The sequence below is a fragment of the Pleurodeles waltl genome, chromosome 2_2 (assembly GCF_031143425.1).
Source record: "Pleurodeles waltl isolate 20211129_DDA chromosome 2_2, aPleWal1.hap1.20221129, whole genome shotgun sequence".
In the NCBI taxonomy this organism is placed as follows: Eukaryota; Metazoa; Chordata; class Amphibia; order Caudata; family Salamandridae; genus Pleurodeles; species Pleurodeles waltl.
In genome coordinates, this window is record NC_090439.1 from 718,364,970 (window position 1) to 718,387,365 (window position 22,396).

General features: G+C 43.9%; 1 protein-coding gene across 1 annotated transcript in view; it reads right to left on the reverse strand.

The window, feature by feature from the left end:
- ARFGEF1 (ARF guanine nucleotide exchange factor 1) overlaps positions 1-22,396 on the reverse strand; it is a 961,498-nt gene that overhangs the window by 141,984 nt on the left and 797,118 nt on the right. Inside the window, exon 30 of the mRNA XM_069220293.1 lies at positions 20,285-20,414. Within this exon, the coding sequence (XP_069076394.1) occupies positions 20,285-20,414 (130 nt within the window). The remainder of the gene's footprint in view (positions 1-20,284; positions 20,415-22,396) is intronic.

A 22,396-nucleotide genomic window follows, 5' to 3' on the forward strand; every position in this document is an offset into this window, starting at 1 on the left:
TACCAGGGGTGGGGGGGGTGAAGAGGGGGGACAAGTAAGCACCAAACACACATCCTCAGTGGCAAAGGAGTGGCCAGGTGCAGGGTGCAAACACAGTATGAGGCATTCAATGCTTTCCTATGAGGAACTCGGGGTTCACAAAGAGGCTGCAGGCTTGGTCCAGGGGATCGGCTGAAGAAGATCAATGGCTGGAAAGGTAAGTTGAGGCTCCTCTAGACGTCAGTGTCACATGAGCTGTCGTTATCCTATTGAGGCTGCTGGATTTGGCATCACCTGAATTGTGGGGAACTGAGTCCAATTCCACACCATGTGACAACTGTTGGCCTATTCCTTTTTGGCCAGCTAGCAGCACCTAATCTCTGCCCAGGAGCAGGGATGATTTGTGGCAACAAGGAGCATGACATCATTACTTCTCAGGGAAATCGTGGTGGATCAGATCTCATTCTTTTCTCTTAATTACATTAGTCCCACTCACCCAAATACAAACAGAGGCAGGAAATGATTTGATAAGATTTATTGAATCAGCTGCGTCTTAGATAAAAATGGCATGAAATGCACTAATGTGAATGATGAAACATACTAGAAGCAAAATAATGACAAGGAAAGTGAAACACAAGAAAAGTCCCTCCATACTGTCACTATGCACACTATAGGCGATTCCTATCTAAACTATGTTAGAGCACAGCAGGAGAAGCCCTAATCCGCAAATCAGGAGTCCTCCTGGGAAGATATCATCCCCAACATGACTATGACGATGCCTGATATCTATAGAGACACCATCCTCATGGGGGCCAGTGAATGGGTGGTCTCAGCAAGCAGCTGTAACGAAGCAAACAGCATGCAGTTGTGGTCTTCTGGCTGGAACCTCCCTCTAACACAGTGGTTTTCAAACTTTTTTGTTCCATGCCCCCAGGTGGAAAGAAAATCATCACCGGGGATCCCCTCAAAATTTTTCACAATTATTCTAATAAGCTACCAGTGTTTAAATTAGTTTAGGCTTATTTAAACATTACAATTAAGTTCTGTTACCTTTTTCAAAATGCAATAAATTATGTTCTGCTTAAAACAAGGCCCTGTTATCTGCATAATGATTCTTTGGGACAGAATCTGATGTACCCCTTGGGATCACTTGAGGCCTCCCCTAGGCAGGGCCAGCCCTCCACTTTGAAGACCCCTGCTCTAAAGTGTATGGGACAGAGAAGTGTTTTATAATAAAACAACTGATGTTCTGAGAAATGTCCCTACGTAAGGATATGTGTGTTTCTGTGAACGTTAGAGACGCAGTGTACCACTTGTGCTGACAATCCTATCTTGTTGCAGCCTTGAGGAAAGAATATTGTGCTAAGAAATATAATGCTTTCCTAGGCGAAAGAACAACTAGATAAAGAAAATAAAACCACCACTAATGTGGACGATTCTAAAATAATAAAATGAAGCAGAATAAAATGTTACTAGGCTAAAGGGCACAAGCAGCAGGCCTAGTTGGTAAAATAAATCCCAGAGACATCACTTTAATGGCTATACAGCATCCTCCCCTTGTCGGTTCAGAAGTGGTAAAGCAGCCTAATTCCTAATTAAAAAGCAATGCTTTAAAACATAGATATACATAAATGTCAATTATGACAAGCTAAAACACACTTGAGCATGTGAAATATTAGAAGAGGTCAATTTAAAACGTTAGCAGTGGCGCCAATGAAACCAAATTAAACAAATCAATGTCATTTTTAAAATCTCCAATTACCGCTGGGACAATTGAAGCATGGACATGTTCCACTTCGGCAGGTGGTAATGTGACCAAATTGGTCCCAAGGAAAACCAAAGAGCACTCACATTCCAGAGCCTGAGCTCCAGCTGAGGCAGCAGTATACTGTGTTGTGCCCGATGTTAGTCAAGAGCTGTATGATCCACGAAGGGAAGCTCATAGATGGCTTCCTGTAGCAAACCCACCCACAACGCGCATGTCTGGTGATGAGCCCTCAGCGAGAACATCAACAGATCAGCGTCCAATGAAAGTAGGCGCCGCACAGAAAGACAAACTTTCACTGCACTTTCAGAAAGGCACCAGAGGCATCGAAACACGGGCTGTACACAGTCCAAAACCAGTCTGAACGACAGAGACCAGATACACTCCAGTTCTTCCAGGAGCGGTGCTCTGAAGTACTGCATCATGCGTTCATGGTGGAAGTGCTTCCAGTTCTCCTTGTTGCAATGGGACAGCCATTGCGTATAAAAAAAACAGCAAGGTTCCACTTATTATAGCGAAAGTAATCAGAAATCCCCTGAAAATACTCAAAAATATTGAGTGTATGGCTGAAGGTATTAAGCCAAATATAGAGGAAAAGGTGTTAATGAAACCAGAACCAATAGCCTTAAAGAAATGTACAATTCCACTAGTATTAGACATGCGACAAATTCATCCCACAAGCTCACCAAAGTGTCTCGGAAAGTTTGTATTAAAAAAGGGACTGTATTTCTGCAGATGACCTCGCCACTTGAAGCGCATAAGTCTTGCTCGCAAACGTTAGTGACACTTGTTTCTGAAACAATAAAGGCTTTAGTCTGCTCAACTTGTCAAAATTCACATTTATAGTATCAATGTGAGGCCAAATATCTGCTACTTTCATCTGTTGTGTAAGGGGAAAAAGAACATTCCTGCAACTGGTGACAAATTGGGAAACCGAACTTGATGTAAGCAATTCCGTCTCTCATTCCACAACAGCTCTCACTGGTAAGAAGCACACAGCTTCCTTTAGAAAGCACATGGAACACAGGTCTCATCAAGGAGACTGAAACTCTCTTCTGAATTAGCTGCCAAAACATTACACGCCCCATGCAAGGACAGCTGCATACAAACCATCAAATGGCTCACAGAAGACTTGCATTCAATGCCGCTAAGAAAGACCTCTTTCATGCCATTGAAACATTTGTGCGAAAAGGGAAGCTCCCACACCTGATGGATGTAATCATCTCCTAGCCTCTCATATCTGCCTACTAGAATGTGTTTCAAACAGGACGTGAACTGCATGTTGAAATAGGCAGATTAATAACCCCATGTATTAACCACTCAGCAGATGGTATTTTGGGCACAGTAAAAGGCAACTTTTCTATTTTCTCGAGGTTTAGCATAAGATAAGTTGTTTCCTTTCTTGCCATTATTTGTTGTTGTGGAGTCAAATTAAATGCAGAAAATATATACCTAATGCTGACATGCTGCCAGGGAACCACAGTTCAGTGTTCCTAGTGTCCAACCCAGCTGCATTATGAACCTTAGCTAACTCTGTCCATGTTGTAAATATGACATGTCACTTTGTACAATGTCCATTGCAGATAAAATGATGTAGTTTAAAGTGTATATGTGGTCGGACAAGGTGTTAATCCCATTATCTACAGCAGCCAAAGCTTTCTGTAAATTTTCCTGATCTAGTTGCCTTAACTGGGCAACAGCTTCTTGTTGAGAAAGTTTCCAAATTTCATTATAAACTGCATATAAGAAGCACTTTTACATTGCACCTGGGGCCTAACAGGAAATCCTGCAAGTATCTGTTATTAGACGGGAGAATGAGGTGTTCTTTAACAGCATCTATTGAGGGACTATTTAACCACTGCTGGCATAATTTCCCTACACTGTAGATGTTACTATACCCAAATGTTCAGATGACACATAGCAAGGGTCTTGTCTATTAGTTCTGAAACCACCTGTGGAGTTTACAAAACGTAGATGACAACCATTTGTGTCCACTGGCCACAATAACCAACCACAAGGACGTGAAAGTGATGTGTTAAATGTGCCATTCTGGACCCACCCATCGAGCTGATCTTCAGTTGTATTGTGGTATTTTTGCCATTTATAAAATTTAGCAAGGATACTGGGCGCATTCAAATCCCTAATTTTTGCCAAGCCTAAACACCTTGTCTGTTGTACAGTTTTATTTAAAAATATCATTTAAACAGGTATAAGGTATGCTCTAAATAAAGCTTCTTTTCCCCTTATTTGCCAATGTTTAGTTCCCTATACACTTTTCAAATCAATTGACTTCAGCCAGTAGTCAAAGCCTTCTATAGCCAACTGGGAAACGCAAGATACTGTTAATAAGTTATGGTGCATTTCCATCACTGGCAATTTAAAATAATACAACTCAGCATTTTTATCATTATGCCCAGAAAAATATGGAAACTTTTCAGAGTATGTTTTCGAACTCTCCATTGGCGGAGTTGGACAATGTTCCCATTGTGTGTAATTAAAAATAGTCTTTTAAGTACTTGCTCTGTGAATGTAATAATGTCCATAATAATTCCAACACAACAAATCTCCATAATTTTCTTTCCATCGATAAACATCTTCACTTTCAAATACAGTAACATATTCTAATTCAGATAAGACAGAATCAACAGTTTTTACATCTCAATCATCAGAAACAACTCCAGGAGTTATTACATCATTCATTAAAAGTTTAAATACATATGGAATTTGAATAACCTCCGTCGGGCCATATATATATCAAAACGTACTTTATCCAAAACAATCCCATCGGCAATTGGTATAGCTGAAATGTTCACTAGCGACAAGTCTCTGCTAAACTTATGGGAGGAAAAATGTGGTTTTAGGACTTCATCTACCAGTTCAACTGTAGAGCATTTAGGAAGGTAATGACCATGTATTAACAGGAAAAAGACAATGACAAACCCAATCCAAAGAAGGAAGGCAAGTACAATTAAGAAGAGACACAGATAGTTCCATAGAAGAATTAAATTGTTACTTTTTATCCAATTTATCAGCTTATGTGCTCTTGAAAGTTTTGTTGCAGAAGCATCAGAAAAAGTGTCATTGATATTGGCAAAAAATCTAGAAGAAGTCCACGTAAAAACTAGAGCCATGTTTGGAAGAAGAGAGCTGGTAGAAGTCTCCCTTGGTGGTTCATAATAGACTATTCCATCCGAGATTTGAGTAAAATTGCTCAATATTGTTGACATTACTTGTCCCAGAAGAAGTTAGTGGGACTAATGAAAGATAATTTTTCCCGCTCCGAAGCTCAGAGAGGTGTCCGCGATCCTGCTCAAAGCCTGTAGAGGAACATCCAGGTCTGTAGAGAGAGGGAGAAGGACCAAACTCATTTTTCACAGCAATATTTTCACACACTAAATCCCCAACTTTAGGAATCCAGCTGGTAGGTGTTATTGGTGCATCCCCTATTCCTAAGGAGGCGACACTGGCAGATACATTGATGTCAAGGGACTGTTGTAAGTCCTGCAAGACAGTGACACGTTCATTTATGTCAAAAGGTGTATCTGACGCCTCCGTGCCAGGACCATCAAGATCTGGAGCATACATTTGTGTTCCAAACAGGCCTTCATATGGGGTAAGCCCTCCCAAAAACTTTATGGGCAGATTATTAGGTGCTTTCAGGACTCCATATAGGTGATTAAAGCCAACTACGACCCGAGCCTAACACTCTAGCTGTTAAGGATTGCTTTAAGTCACGGTTTCTTCACTCCACAAAACTATTTCCCTCGGGATGATACAGAGACGAATAATACAGTTGGGCCCCTAACAAAGCCATGGCGTCCCTGAATGCCCTTGAGGCGAAAGCAGGCCCCTGGTCCGAGTGGATAGCTGCAACTGCTTTTGTGCCGATAAAGACTTGCAAATCTTTGTTAGCAGTTTGAGCGTGAGCCGAGCGTTGTGGCCATACCCATAGAAATCTCAAGCATGAGTCTTTGATGTTGGTTGGGGATCACACAATCATCCACCCCTGGTATTGTTACTAGGGCAGTATTGAGGCTAGATATGCAGTAGAAATACAGGGAGTGCAGAATTATTAGGCAAGTTGTATTTTTAAGGATTAATTTTATTATTGAACAACAACCATGTTCTCAATGAACCCAAAAAACTCATTAATATCAAAGCTGAATATTTTTGGAAGTAGTTTTTAGTTTGTTTTTAGTTTTAGCTATGTTAGGGGGATATCTGTGTGTGAAGGTGACTATTACTGTGCATAATTATTAGGCAACTTAACAAAAAAAAATATATACCCATTTCAATTATTTATTATTACCAGTGAAACCAATATAACATCTCAACATTCACAAATATACATTTCTGACATTCAAAAACAAAACAAAAACAAATCCGTGACCAATATAGCCACCTTTCTTTGCAAGGACACTCAAAAGCCTGCCATCCATGGATTCTGTCAGTGTTTTGATCTGTTCACCATCAACATTGCGTGCAGCAGCAACCACAGCCTCCCAGACACTGTTCAGAGAGGTGTACTGTTTTCCCTCCATGTAAATCTCACATTTGATGATGGACCACAGGTTCCTAATGGGGTTCAGATCAGGTGAACAAGGAGGCCATGCCATTAGATTTCCTTCTTTTATACCCTTTCTTGCCAGCCACGCTGTGGAGTACTTGGACGCGTGTGATGGAGCATTGTCCTGCCTGAAAATCATGTTTTTCTTGAAGGATGCAGACTTCTTCCTGTACCACTGCTTGAAGAAGGTGTCTTCCAGGAACTGGCAGTAGGACTGGGAGTTGAGCTTGACTCCATCCTCAACCCGAAAAGGCCCCACAAGCTCATCTTTGATGATACCAGCCCAAACCAGTACTCCTCCTCCACCTTGCTGGCGTCTGAGTCGGACTGGAGCTCTCTGCCCTTTACCAATCCAGCCACGGGCCCATCCATCTGGCCCATCAAGACTCACTCTCATTTCATCAGTCCATAAAACCTTAGAAAAATCAGTCTTGAGATATTTCTTGGCCCAGTCTTGACGTTTCAGCTTGTGTGTCTTGTTCAGTGGTGGTCGTCTTTCAGCCTTTCTTACCTTGGCCATGTCTCTGAGTATTGCACACCTTGTGCTTTTGGGCACTCCAGTGATGTTGCAGCTCTGAAATATGGCCAAACTGGTGGCAAGTGGCATTGTGGCAGCTGCACGCTTGACTTTTCTCAGTTCATGGGCAGTTATTTTGCGCCTTGGTTTTTCCACACGCTTCTTGCGACCCTGTTGACTATTTTGAATGAAACGCTTGATTGTTCGATGATCACGCTTCAGAAGCTTTGCAATTTTAAGAGTGCTGCATCCCTCTGCAAGATATCTCACTATTTTTGACTTTTCTGAGCCTGTCAAGTCCTTCTTTTGACCCATTTTGCCAAAGGAAAGGAAGTTGCCTAATAATTATGCACACCTGATATAGGGTGTTGATGTCATTAGACCACACCCCTTCTCATTACAGAGATGCACATCACCTAATATGCTTAATTGGTAGTAGGCTTTCGAGCCTATACAGCTTGGAGTCAGACAACATGCATAAAGAGGATGATGTGGTCAAAATACTCATTTGCCTAATAATTCTGCACTCCCTGTATTTGGCAGGATATGCCTTTGACATGGGCTTGCCTTCAGCCTAAGCTTTTACAGCAGCCAGTGTTTCATTATCTAATCTCGTCTGTGAACGAGTTATTGCAGCAACAGAAGCCGTAGCTACTGCTGACTTGGCTACTTCATCAGCCAAGGTATTGCCAGTAATGTGCATTTTAACACATTGATGTCCCAATGTATGAACTATATAGACATTGGGTAGCATTTCTTTCAAATCCACTACTTTCCCCCACAGGAGTCTGTGTTTGATGGTGTTACCTTTTGAATCTCTGAACCCATTCTGGCGCCAGTAATGCAGGTATTGGTGGACTGGACACATTAGTATGAATCACAGACAATTAGTGTTAACTGTCCTGGATCTGTGTTTTCCAGTGCCGTCAACAGAGCCTTGAGCTCTGCTAATTGGGGAGTCCAGTTCCCTAGTGTCTATGGGTAAGTGTGTTGTGGATGGAATTCACCATCCTTCATGTAGCCACTCACAACTGTACAGGCTGAGTATTGATGTTTAGGGCCTACTGCAGGTTGGGCTGAGCCATCAGTGTACATAATTATTTGATATTGTTCAAAAAGCAATGTATTTGCTGGAACTGGGTATTCTAGTTCGTATTGTAGGAATTCTTGAGTTTGTGATTTTGGGTTAAAAACATAGTCAACATCAGTGGCCATCAGAGACGTTGCCTACTGAATCCAACCTGAATGTAGTGCCTTTGCATTAGGAATGCTGACTTTGGTGACGGCCTCAAGGGCTGTGATTGAAGATACAGCAATGATGCGTTTCCCCTGGCCAAATGTCTCTCTTTAATGACAGCCATCTGCAGTCAGATTTTTTTCTGTGGGAGCAAATCGTTGTTCAGCTGTGGAATACACATTGGATTTGTATGCAATAGGGACAGTATCACCCTCATTGAATGTCACATAGGTGAAACCAATGGCACCAGCAATTACTCTGATGACCAAATGTGGTTTGTTGTCTCTTGTGTGTAGGTGTTTAGTTGCAAGCATGTCTTGTTCAATGCTCTAGGAATGCGTCTGTGTTTGACTGTACAGTATTTACTTGAAAAGTCAGGACGTATTAAGTCAGATAATGGTTTAATGTGTTGTGTATAATCTGGAATGTAAGTTCTGCCGAAGTTTAAAAAGCCCAACAGTGACTGGAGCTTTTTGATAGTGTTTGGTAGTTGCAATTGTGTGCAGTTTTATAAAAAATTGGAGCGCTAGGCTCTTGCCTTCATCTGATAGTGACTATCCCAAAAATAGGACTCTAAGGAAGGTTATTTGTGTTTTTTTAATTGAATTTGTAGCCGAATTCCAAAACTCACATAACAATGTGGCCCGCCCATCTTACATGTGAATGAGATCATCATCCGTAAGGTAGATATCATCCACGAGGACAAAGCCTCAGGGTCGATGTTGAGTAAAATTGAAGTAACACAAGCTGAAAACAATCCTGGACTGTTATACCCTTGTGGGAGTCGGCAATTAGTTTTTCTGTGAGCCTAAAGCGCTAAAACGTAATAAGTCCCTACTTTCAGGCACCATATGTTGGCAGAAGAAACTATTGGAAACATTCAAGGTTGTTTTGGATTTTTTGCGCACTATATTGTTAATAAGTGCTGGGTGCATTTTGAATGGCAAATGTGTGAGTGTTTCTATTTAAATGTCTATAGTCTAAGGCTATTCTATATGGTCTGGTTTTGCTACGAGAAACAATGAGTTGTTCATTGGTGAGACACAGGGTTCAATTACGCCCTAGTACGGTAACACTGTGAGGATTTCCCTCACGGGTGCTCTAGCTTAATGCTTTATTGGATACAGGCATTGAGGTTGAGGTTGGGATCTAATTGGTATTATAAGTCAGGGAGAATCTTTATCCCATCCTACATGGTTGTGGTATAAAGCGGGTGCCTGAGACTTCACCCAATCAATGGCACAAGGTTCCCTGAGCTCTCTGGGAACAAGGGGGTAAGAAAGAGGGTTCAATTACCTCTTCCCCATATGGGAGATTACGGACAAATTCTGGTGATCAGTTTTTTTCACCCAATAAAATATAATAAATCGTAACAACACGATCTCAAAATATAGTGTCTACTGTGCGCTCAATCTCTCCTTCTAATTGTATTTTCAGTTTACACACCCTATCGGGTGTGGAGAAGCGCATGTCCTCAGTCTCGACTTGTAAAAGTTGCCAGTTGCTTTAACCTCCAGAAGCTCTTGAAGATTCTGGCAAACTATTGTGACCTCTGCCACGCTGTCTAGCAGGGCCAATGCCCACTGCCTGCTCTTCAGTAAAGGTCTCATCCTGAGTGGCATTTCGTATAGAAATCGATGCTACTTTTGTCTTTTTGAATAGAGGTTTTTGTTGGGGAAGTTTTTCTTCTTTCTTAACAAAAACTTCAGTCGAGCGATGTGACTCCTTTCTCAGTTTCACATACTCAGTTCGCTGTTCTGACTGCCCACCTCTCTCACTGCATTTATCTGGTGAGTCCTGAAAGGAGTAAGACTGGCATGTATCAGTATATTGATATCTATCAGGAGCCTTTATATTATCTCTATTTCTAAGATTATAGCCGTTGGAGGGGTCTCCGAATGCAGATATTCTCCCTTTTCTTTTTTACGTGTTTCTTTTTGTTTAGCCCAACATTTTTTTTTTTTAGAACCCTCAGGTGACTGAATATTTATTGGCATTACCCTGTAATTGTGGTTTAATAGGTCTGACTCCCAGACTACCTCGACCAATACTTGAGTAGGTTTCTGCGATAATCTTCAGCAGCTCACATTCTTGATCCTGTACAGGAACGTCTCAGTCGCATGCGCACTGCTAGGGCAACTGCTTCCCCTTTGAGATTACTTATTATTATTGAAGATACAGTGGCAAAATTTGTTTTAACCCTTCCGGAAGATTGGCAAGTGTTGGTGTACCGTGTGCAGTACTATAGAGCGTGGCAAATACCGAGCCCCAAGTATTGCAGTTATCTACTGTTGGAACCAACCCAAATGGCAAGCACATAGTGAGAATTCTATGTTTATATTGAGGTCCATATGGGGAAATACTGCTTCTAGCACATATAATGTTTGAGCTAACCATCATATGACGGGTACTTTTCTAATGATCAAATGTACAGTTGCATGGTTAATGCACATGCTTGCACTGGGGCAGCTAGTACTGCGTTAGTATTTAATGTTTGCATTACATAGTGCTGTAAGCTCAACATATAAGTGGTAAACCTCAGCTACCGCCTAGGTGGATGCATCAGGATGCGGTGTATATGTGGCCAATAAAGGCCAGGTAGGACCATCATTGCTAGAAGACTTAACCTAACATATAGTATTGTGTGGGGTAGAGCACCATCAAGCCAGCTATTTTGGTCTTGAAAAGATAGCAGTATCTTTAAGTATGCATATGCTCTGTATTGTGCAGGTATGTTAGTAGGTGTGTAATGATGAAATGTATTAGTGTTCCCATTGGCTGCTGGAAAGGTGACCCAAGAGTAGAATATTTCTGTTCTGTAGGCTGGATGAGCCTCAACTAAAAAATGTTACAGAAACCCCGGGGCTGTGAGGCCGTTCACTAGCAAATGAGCTGTGAGGGGAGGTTGCATGTTTACTGCAATTGCTACCCGTTGCTGATTCGTCATGGTAGTTATACTTGTTCAGAGATAAGGAAACCAAATGGGGACTGATCCTTTTAAGGTTCAAACGTGAACAACCTGCAGCACTGGATAGGTATTACCTACCTAGCTGAGGAGGATATCCTCAATACCACATACATCTCCGTATATAGTAATGAGGTGCCATTAGCATGTAGTGAGACCGAGATACCCGGGGGATCCCAAAATCAGTGATTGATCAAATGTTGGCGGCGCTATGTCGCATGGGATCTCATTATCCTAATGAGGCTGGTGGATTTAGGTGGCAGCATCACCTGAATTGTGGGGAACTGAGTCCAATCCCACACCATGTGACAGCTGTCGGCCTAATCTGTTTTTGGCCAGCTAGCAGCACCTCATCTCCGCCAAAGAGCAGGGATGATTTGTGGCAACTGGGCTCATAACATAATGACTTCTCAGATAAATTGTGGTGGATCAGATCTCATTCATTTCTCTCAGTTACATTAGTCTCACTCATGCAAAGGCAAAAAGAGGCAGGAAATGGTTCAATAAGATTTATTGAATCAGCTGCGTCTTCGATAAAAAGCATGAAATGCAATAATGAGAATGCTGAAACATACTAGAAGCAAAATGGTGACAAGGAAAGTGAAACACAAGAAAGGTGCCACTATAATGTCACTATGCTCACTATACGCGATTCCTACCTAAGCTATGTTAGAGCACAACAGGATAAGCCCTAATTTGCCGTTCAGGATTCCTCCCGAGGAAGATATCATCCCCAATACCTGAATATGAGGATGCCTGTTATCTATAGAGACACCATCCCCTTGTGGGCCAGGGAACCGGTGGTCTCAGCAAGCAGCTGTTGTGGTCTTCGGGCTGAAACCGCCCTCTAAAATGTATGGGACAGAGAAGTGTTTTTATAATAAAACAACTGATGTCCTGAGAAATGTCCTTATGTAAGGATACATGTGTTTCTTTGAACGTTAGAGACACAGTGTAGCACTTGTGCCAACAATCCTATCTTGCTGCAGCCTTTAGGAAATCACAGAGTGAAAATAATATTGTGCTAAAAAATGTAAAGCTTTCCTAGGCAAAATAAAATAAAACACCATCACGAATGTGGCAGATTCTAAAATAATATAATGAAGAAGAACATAAATGTTACAAGGCTAAAGGGCACAAGCAACAGACCTAGTTGCTAAAATAACACGCCCAGAGACATCACTAAAATGGCTATACAACAGGAGCTGCAGATGCAGGGATACCTTTAGGCGTTGGATACTGCAGATGTCGTCATGTGGCCAGGAGGGGGTCAAGACGGTGTGGACTAGAGGTCGAAATCACCTGGGGAATCTCTCTGGTCAGATGGGCCACCTGGACTCGGCCCATGGTCGTCGGGTGCAGAGTGGGCAAGACTTGTGGATCCGTAGGGTTCTGGAGTCCTTGTTGGAGGTTTCTTTGGGGACAGGGATGCTGTCGTCAGGAGTTCTTGGTCCTCAAGTAGGTAGGCAGTCCTCTGGGGGTTTGTGGAGGGCGCTGCAGGATGAGTCGTCTTCTTGTAGTAGGAGTCTTAAAGCTGCAGAGTGATCGGTAGGGCTGGGGCCAAGTCAGTTGTCATTTGGGGTCTTTTCTGCTGGTGCGGCTTTTCAGCCCTTCTTCTTCTTCTTTAAGGTCGCCAGGAATCTGGAGAGCAGGGTTCAGGAGTGCCCATAAGTACTAGATTTAGGGGCATTACAGGAGTCAGAGGGCAGTAGCTAATGAATACTGACCCTGAGGTTAGCTACACCCTTCCTGTGCCTACTTCTGTTGGGGAGGAGGGCACATTCCTAACCTTATTGGCTATATCCCTCCAAAATAAGATGGAGAATTCTGTCAAGGGGGGTTCACCTCAGTTCTACCTACCCTAGGGGTGGTCCCAGCTGGTGTGGACACTCCTCCTGGGGCTTGGTGTGGGGTGCGGACATCTCCACTAGCTAGAGTGCCCTGAGGCAGCAGAACAAAAGGCAGGAGCTTTTGAGATTCACCATCAAGTGTTGCTGGTTCCTGCGGGGGGAAGGTGTGAAGCACCTCCACCCAGAGCAGGCTTTGTCCCGACCCCCGAGAGCACAAAGGCTCTCACTCCATGGGGTCAGAAACTTGTCGGGTAGTGGCAGTGGTAGTGGCAGACTGGCACAGACCAGTCAGCCACACAGTAGAGAGTTGCATGAATTTCAGGGGACATCTTTAAAATGACCTCTGTGTGCATGTTACAATAAATCCAACACTGGCATCAGTGTGGGTTTATTGAGCTGAGGAGCTTGATACCAAACTTCCCAGTCTTCAGTGAAGCCATCCTGGAGCTGTGGAGTTTGTAATGACGAACTCCCAGCCCATCTATTTAGTATGGCTTCACTGCACTTACAATGTCTAAGAATTGACTCAAACACTGTAGGGGCATATTGCTCATGCATCTACGCCCCCTCCTGTGGTGTAGTGCATCCTTCCTTAGGGCTGTAAGACCTGCTAGAGGAGGGACTTATCTATGCCACAGGCAGTGGTTTGTGGGCATGGTGCCCAGGGAGGTATGCCTTGTTGACTTTATCTTTTTCTCCCCACCAACACACACAATCTGCAATGGCACTGTGCATGTGCTTGTTGAGAGGTCCCTTAGGGTGGTACAATATCCAGTGTCAGTGCTCTCTCCGCTAAATTGAGTTGGTAAGTAACTTTTACACCTCACAATTGGCATACTAATGTGCCCATGTAAGTCCTTAGCTTATGGTACTTGGGTACCCAGGGCACTTGTACAAAAGGGGTCCCCCATCGGCTGCAGCATGTATTGTGCCACCGACAGGGCTCCCTGAACTGTGTGACTACAGGCCTGCCATTGCAGCCAGTGTGAATTGGTGCATGCACCTTTCACCTCAGATATGTTTGCCTTATATCATGGTCACTGCACTCTGACACCAAAAGTCACCCCTAAGGTAGGCCCTTCAGCCCACGGGCAGGGTGCATGGTTCTCAGTGTGATGGTCCGGCTGCGTGAGCAGAGTTCCCTCTACAAACCACAGGCTCCATTTTTCTGGGCTTTGTAAGTGTGGTGAAGCCACCTTAAGGTAGGTTGTGGACACTGGCCAACACAAGATGTCCAACTACACAACGGCTTTACCAAACATGGGCATGGTTTGTATCAATCCTTTTGTAATCATGCAACTACACTGATCCAGTATTAGTTGCATGATCCCATGTACCCTGGAGGTTCCCTAGGGGATCCCCCATATGTGCCTGTACAGCCTTGCAGGGTCTGCATGCCAGCCCGTGCTGCTGTCGACCCCAGACTCTGCTCCTGGTGCTTAACCTAACTCGGGCAGTGGAAGACAGAACAAATGATTTTCTGTAAATCCTTTAGAAATAGATGTCACTGTGCTGGAGTGCCTCTCAGCGCCCTCAGACTGCTTTGAAGGGAATATGTGATGCTCTCCTTGCACAAACTGGTTTGCTCCAGTCCAGAAACCCCAGCTCCCGTGCTGGTGCGAAACCACACAAAGGACAGGGGAGTGACCATGTCCCTGTATAGCTCCTCCTCTAGGGAGGTGCACAGAGCTCTACCAGGTGGCCACTTGATTCTGCCATCTTGGAAATAAGACGAGCAGAGGCCCCTGGGAGCCTCTGACTGGTTAGTCCAGCTGGGTGACGTCCCTGACCCGCACTGATATGTGGGTCCCTGCAGAAAGTGTCCAACCCCCTCCCTGGGGTACTTAAGTGCTCCCCTTAGGGCGGGACCCTAGGTTCGCCTGTAAGACTTCAGGAATCATCTGCAAGTCTCTTTAGAAGACACTTCTGCAACTTGGACACCAGGACCACTGCTGTTCTTTGCTGGAACTAAGAGCAAGACTGTAACCAGTAGGAGGTCTCTTACTGCAACTTTATTTACAAGTTCTGCAAGACCTCTGCAATCCCTGTGGTCGTGCATTCCCCAGAGTCACAGGGCTTCTGCCTGCACTTAGGAAAGCAAGAAGGAATCTACCTTGTAGTGGGGGTGTCACTCCCCTACCTCAACAACTGGTTTGTAGATTCTGCTGTCTCAGAGACTCTTCAAGCACCACAACACAGGTGGTGGTTCTGTGGCTCTCCAGAGGTCTGCCCTATCTTCCTTGCAACTGGGAACTCTGTGGTCCCTCGCTGCAGCTGCTTGGCCGGAACCCCTGTGCACTACGCTTGTTTGTCGTTGCCAAGGCTTGTTGACTCTCCAGTCCTGAGACTTCCTAGCGCCAAGAAGTCCCATCCTACAGCACTATGGAGCTCCAAGAATGATGTCTTCTCTGCAACTGCTGCGACGTGGGCATCCATCTTTGCTGTGCTGCAGAGGCCTCCCTTTTCTGACTGCCAGAGGGTCGACCTGGGGGCTCCATTGATTCTTGCTGGTTTATCCTGCTTGCTGATGGCTGGCCCTGATCTACTTGCCAAGGCAGGGTCACTTGGACTTTGCTAGTCTCCACGAATTCTGCAAACTCTAAGCAACGCTTTAACTGCATTTGCCAAGGCTTGCTGGTGATCCATAAAGAAGTGAGAATGGAGCACACAAAAAGTAATAATATCCCTCTATTACCAGTATTTAAAAAATCATTGTACACTTAAACATGTAAGAAGAGCATAATATGACTTTCCACTGAAGTGGTATCAATGCAAAATATAACATTTGAAAAGGTTAAAAGAACAAAAAGATTTTTAATAGATAAGTCATAAACATTGAAAGTGATGTATCGCAATAGAAAATTAATTCACAAAGGAATTTATCAATAATAAAACTAGAAAATTCCTACATAACAAATAACCTAAACATTCACCAAACATTACACAAAAATATATATTTGACCAACATAAGAGCGGTTCCTCCCCTATTTTGATCATTCAAGAGTCCAAATCAAGATGGTTATAGGGGTAGAAATTGTCCACTCTGAGAATTTGGGAAGCAGAAGGGATTGTTTTCATCCAGATGGAAAGAAGGATTCTCCAGTTCTTCCAAACTCAGCCGACACGTGTTTCGTCCTGCAAGGGACTTTATCAAGGCTTTAGCAATTGTTGCTTTAAGATCGAAAAGTTAGTCCAAGTTCATTCCAAAAATCACAAAAAATCTGTAATTAAATATCTCAATTTTTGAAAAATATCTCTAATGATCCAAAATTAACCTGACATTCAAATATAGGGTGCCTTTACGAAAAGTATGTCGTCCCGGTCCTTCGGTAACGGCTTCCACGATGGTGATCCTGCTGATTGGTTAAACCATCCGATTATAACCCATACACAATAATCTGCATGTTACATGCAATAATATTAATGAGCTATTTCTGGAACAAAATCATGTCAGCCGATCTTTTCCATAATCGTTTTGGTTCCATGTCTGATTATCAGGTTCGCATTGGGACATGACGTGTACCACTGATGTATAATGAACTCCCTTTCCATTAAGCCGCCCGATTGCTCAGTTGGCTTGATACTGTTTAGACGTGCCTTTCAGAAACAAAGAAAGGCTCACAGCACTAGTCTCAAGATTGTGGCCATACAATGAACATCAGCTCCAGTTTAGTCTTTATATAAGTACAGGTGTTCACAAGTCTCCGCTGTTCCTATTTAGGCAGTGGGAACAAGCTTTAAAAGCCTACTGCTGGTTCCTGCCTTCATACCGGCGAGGGCAGAGGATGGGGTAGGTCCCTGGCAAGATGCTCTACAGGACTCACATGAGTATCTTCCCTTGTGGGGCAGGCGGGGAGAATGACTGCCTTTTTAGATTCTTTAAGCCTTGGGCATAGTTTACTTTGTTTCACTCTCATTACCTTCCCTTTCAAGCTTTTTAGGCGAGACGCACAAGGGGCATCCCCGCTGCCACTTCATTGAACTTTTTAAGTTCAAGTTGGTAAACCTGATTTAGCATTGTTAATATACTGGATGCTGTAGTTTTCATGACAGCACTCTATGAGGATTTCTTAGCTGTACACTACTGTGCGTTTGTGCTTCTTTGCTGAACAGCTATTTACAGAACAGGTAGGCACTACACACTTATTTTGCAAGATGTGGGACAATAAATAGGCAAGAAACGTGTCAACCTTATTACATTCATACACCTCAGTCAGAAGGATCATTACACCTATTACTGACTCACTCTGTTGCTTTTAATCATGACAGGGCTCCTACACAATAAACTGATTTGTATCTGCCTAGTAATTTTTAATTTACCTTTCCTGCACCAATCTACTCACTCTCATAACACCACACCTATACTGCACCTCACCATTCAGATCGGCAACCAGAAAAGATCTCTGGCAAAGAGCCCCCCCAGTGGGGCCCGTTGGGAATTGCAGCGCTGGGCCAACGTGGAGCTGCCCAGTGATGAAGCATGACACCCCTTGGGGTGTGTGAGGGCTCTTTCTCCTGAAAGGGGCTTCCCTTGTGTGGGGTTCTGACCTGCACACAGTGCTTTTGGTTTTTGTAGGCACTGTATACTTACATTTAGTTATAGCAGGTCACTCCCCTGTCCTTTGTGTAGTTTTGTGTCAGAGTGAGAACTGGGGGTTCCTGAACTGCCACAAACTGGATTATGCAACAGACACTATTTCAAAGGGAGAGGTGGTCACACCTCTCCCTTGCAGGAAATCCTTTGTTCTGTCTTCCCCAGCTCATCAGCAGGAGGGCAGAACAGTGTCTGGGGTTTTTCGGCAGGGTGGGCTGACAGGCAGACCCCGTAAAGCTGCACAGACAGACCTGAGGGATCCTATAAGGAACTCTCAGAGTACATGTGATCATGCAACTAGCACTGGAATCAGTGTAGTTGATTGTTTCTAGCATGTTTGTTACCAAACATGACTAGGTTTGGAGAAGCTATTATGTAGTTGGACCACTCGTGTTGACCAGGGTCCACTACATACCTTAAGTTGGCTTCCCTGCCGTTACAAAGTCCACGGAATGGGGTCTGGTGTTTGAAGGGGTACCCTGCTCATGCAGGGGTACCCTCACACTTAGGGACATGCACCCTGCCCTTGGACTGAAAGGCCTACCAGAGGGATGTCCAAGTACAGTGACCGGGATATAAGGCAAGCCTTATATCCGAAGTGACAGTTAAATGCACCATTTAACACATGCTACTATGGCAGGCCTGCAGACACAGTTTGCACGGGCTCCCATGGGTGGCATAATACATGCTGCAGCCCATGGGAGACCCCAGTGTACAAATGCAGGTTTACCAGCAACCATATTTAGAGAGAGCACAGACACTGGGGGTCGTGATTAGCAGAACACCAGTGTACTACAGTCTAAACACACTGACAGCAGGCAAAAAGTGGCGGATACTACAACCAGAACGCAGCTTTGTAGAGATCTAACCAAGGCCCTCCCCAGTGCTGAAAGAGACCTTGCTCCACCTCCTGATGAGACACCATTCGTGATCTGCTAGGAATTTTCGGCTGTGCTCGTCAGCTCTGGCCAGATGTTGAACCACCAGGGATATGCCCTGCTGTTCCAGCTACGTCCAGAGGTGCACAGCCTCTTGACAAAGGGTCCACGACCACACCTGCAGGCTTGTTGCAGTACCACATAGCGGTGGTGTTGTCTGTGAACATCTGCACCACCTTTTCCTTAAGGGAAGAAATTCTTTAAATGCTAGCCGCATCGCACAGAGCTACAACCGGTTGATGTGGAGCCCGGATTCCGCTGGAGACCAGATGCCTCTAACAAAATAGAGAAAATAGTCTAAGACCTAGAGCAGCTGAGGAAAATATCTCAGAGAAAGAATGATGCACAAAATACAAAAGTAATGATCACAGATAGGTCTGTAGTGCAACAACAACAACTCACTAAGTAGCATACATAATTGTAGCAACAAAGCATAACGTATAATGGAACTACAGAAACAATGTCTTAAAAATACATTGCAGCACCAAGGTGTAAAACTGGGAAGACTTAGTAACACCAAATCAAAAACATTAACAACCCACGCTTCTGAGACATCTTCATTAACCCACGAATGTTAACATAGATGGCATTATCATCACTTACAACAAAGAGTATTTACAAAGTCTTAAAAGTCAGATGGAAAAATCAGAGTATCACATCTGTTTATTAAGCAATACTGTTACCTTCTAGGAAGAATCCACTGACACAGAAATACTGAATGCCTCTTTTTTTCCAAAAGTCAGTGCCAAAACCCCTTAAAAGAGAAAGTCGTGACTGCTACTAAAAGAAATGATCCCTGCAGACCCAATACAGAAAGTGAACTACAAACCTATTCCTAACCACACACCTCTAACAAAAGCCATTGGAGGGCAAATCATCCTCCATGGCCAACAGCAGGGATTCAGATTTTTTGTGGGCAAGCAATCTACACTGGAAAACATTAAGGGAAAAGTGCCTGATGTAACTCAACTCAAACAACTTAAAGCACAATACGTCTCAGCCTGTCAATAGTGTATAACATTCGAAACAACAAGATTGTTTTTTAAAAAGTGCAGACGATCAAGAGAGCACATAGACCCAATCCTTCCTCCCCAACCTTAACCAGAAGGTCAGAATCTGCTTGTTCACCACATGATCTGGAGAATCACCTGCTGTGTTTACCAAGGTTCTGCACTATCATCACTTCATTTCCACATACACTTATGCCCTCTATCACATGATTGCCTTACATGGTACGGAATATGAGATGTACTGCAATATTATACACAGCTGCATCTGGCTTGACAATGGATATGAACACAGAAATATCACCACCGACTGTCTGAGGGGCACCTTTCCTTCCCTTAACAAGTCCAAACCATAGACACTCATAAATGGAAACAACACAGCCTTCCGTTGTCCACAGGAAAAGGTCACAATTACAAAAAAGCTCAGGCAGTGATTGGCCGGTCTTAATGAGAAAGACACACCATCAGCTCTCATTCTAATCAGGCAGGACTGCGTCAGTGAGCAAAATACCCTTGCTTCCAAATCAGCGCTGGCAGGCAATTCAGAAAGGACGCCCCTTTGATGCTCTAACAAGTTGCTTCAACATAAATCTTTTGTTAAACTTAGAATCATATGCTCCTCACAAACCCACTTATTCTGAATTGTAATGTTTCACAAAATGAGAGCCTGAGGGACCAATAATAACGAACATTAAGTTTGCACAGTATTTTTGAAGAAAGGCATTATTAATGGGGTGAATAGAAAGAAAGCGTGTTCTTACAATACACAAATCAGGGTAAATGTTAGTAGATGTAAAACTACTTATCAGTAGATTTACAGTAAACCTCACTCTCAAAGTACACTGTTGTTGGCTTTGAAACGTACCTCAGTCTGCTGCTCTGGAAGCTTCATGTTATCAAAAATTCTAAAGACAATCCTGAACAAATCCGTCCACCAGTGTTTTTCATAGGTATGGCCGTACGTTTTCATTACTTCAAACATTACTGTAAGACCTCTACAATTAAAGAAATACACATTCCCAATGAAAAAGGGAAAATTCACAATGTGAAAAACTTGCTTCAAAATGTTACACTGTATACATGTATCTCGGGAAAAATATCACTTTTAACAGCGCTATAAAACATATTTATTTTTATCTGTATGATTAGAAGTGTGTGTGTAATATCAGAATCTACACCAGCAACTGAAATACATTATAACATTTCCCAATAACAGGAAAAGGACTGACTTTAAAACAAGCAGCACATTTATTATGACCTCTGCATATATTGCATGAGTAATAAAACAAGCAATGATAGGGCTAATACGTTATCATTTTTTATAGTACATTCAACCATATGCAGCATTTACGTACAACAAACATACCTATATTGCAACATATCCAGATACTAATTTTAACTAAGTCCAAGAGGCATAAAGACACCTATGCGGAATGAGCAACAAGTATAAAGGCGACACTAGCTACAAACCAACAGTCACATAATGGTGTGCAGCAAAGGGCAGACAATTATGTTCTCTACAGAGCAAAGGATATTGTTCAACTGAAGGCAAAAGATAATGTTCTGTGTGCCATGGGAGCATTAATGATATGCCTTGGGTGATACTCCTCAGGAGAGCCCTGGATGATGTGGCTAAGAGAAGAACAGGGTAAGGTTCCACAGGGAGCAGAGTAATGCACCTCAGATAAAAGCAGAAAGTTGCTCCACAGGCGAGTACTGGGTGACGCAACTCACGGGAGCACCTTTATGAGGCATATTTCAGTGGCGGCTAACAGCTGTAATCCCTGGATACTGCCTTGGCCTGTGCTGTGGATCAGTCGAAATTGGAGACAATCCTGCTGTGGTAGACTGTCCCTTTAACACAGGATAGTGCAGAGAAAGAGCATTTTAAGAAACCAACACCAATAACTCGAATTTCAAAGAGTCACACATTAAATCAAGGTGTGTCTGGAGTTGGAGTCAAGAAATGGGTGATTAAGACTCACAATTTGTTCAATACCACTGATCAGGAGAAAGAATCTCGTCAAGGCTTTCAGCTGCTGGAACCAAGACCAGGGGCAGCTGCTTCATAGGGGGGTTGAGTAAAGGGGTGGGGCCACAAGAGTGACGAGCAATGAGAGGGAGTGCTCAGCAGTCCCCACCTCTGCGCATGTATGTTTGGCTGCCCGTCTCGGGAAGGCAAACACACATGCGCAGAAGGGTCTCTCCAGCCCAGCAACACAGTTGCCGGGCTGGAGAGAGCCTGAATAGGCTCCCAGTCTCCCTGGAAGCGGCCTGGCTGGGTGCTCCCAGCCAATCCTGATGTTGCTCTGAGCATCGTCAGAATTGGCCGCAGGGCAGGTTGGGAGCCTGTGCTTGCAGCACCAATGAGATGAAGGAGCAGAGGAGCGGCAAGGGTGCAGAGGTATGTGGTTTTTTTAATGTAATGTCCCCCCTGCCCTAACCCCTGCAACCCACGAGCCATGACTGACCAAGACTAAGGACCAAGGTCTCCTAGTCTTCCTACATGGTGAGGGGCAATTACCCTGAATTCGAGACCACTTACGCTGAGCCTGGAGCACCAGCCTTCTGCCTGCCTGCCAAGACCAGTGGACTCAGTGAGGAAGAGGAGAGCACCTGGAGGGGGCAAAAGCTACAGGGTTCCAAGCGGGTGCATCCCGGTGAGCAAAGTGTGAGATGCCCGGGCAAGTTTGAACCATTGAAGTGTGGGCTACCCTCTTGATCATGCCAAAGTGTGCAACCTCATATTGAACAAGAGGGGCCACCATGAACAGGGGGCCACAATGAAGGACGGGGCTATTGAACATGTGAGTGCCAAAGGTGGCAACTCCCTTGTGACAGGAGTGTGGGCAACGTGGATTGTGGGACATCACCCATGTGAGTGCCAACATCAGCAACTCCTGTGTGACCAGGAAAAGGAGGGTGGCACCATGAAATGTAGGCTTTGAGTCAAGGAAGATTCCCTGCTTTGCTGTGC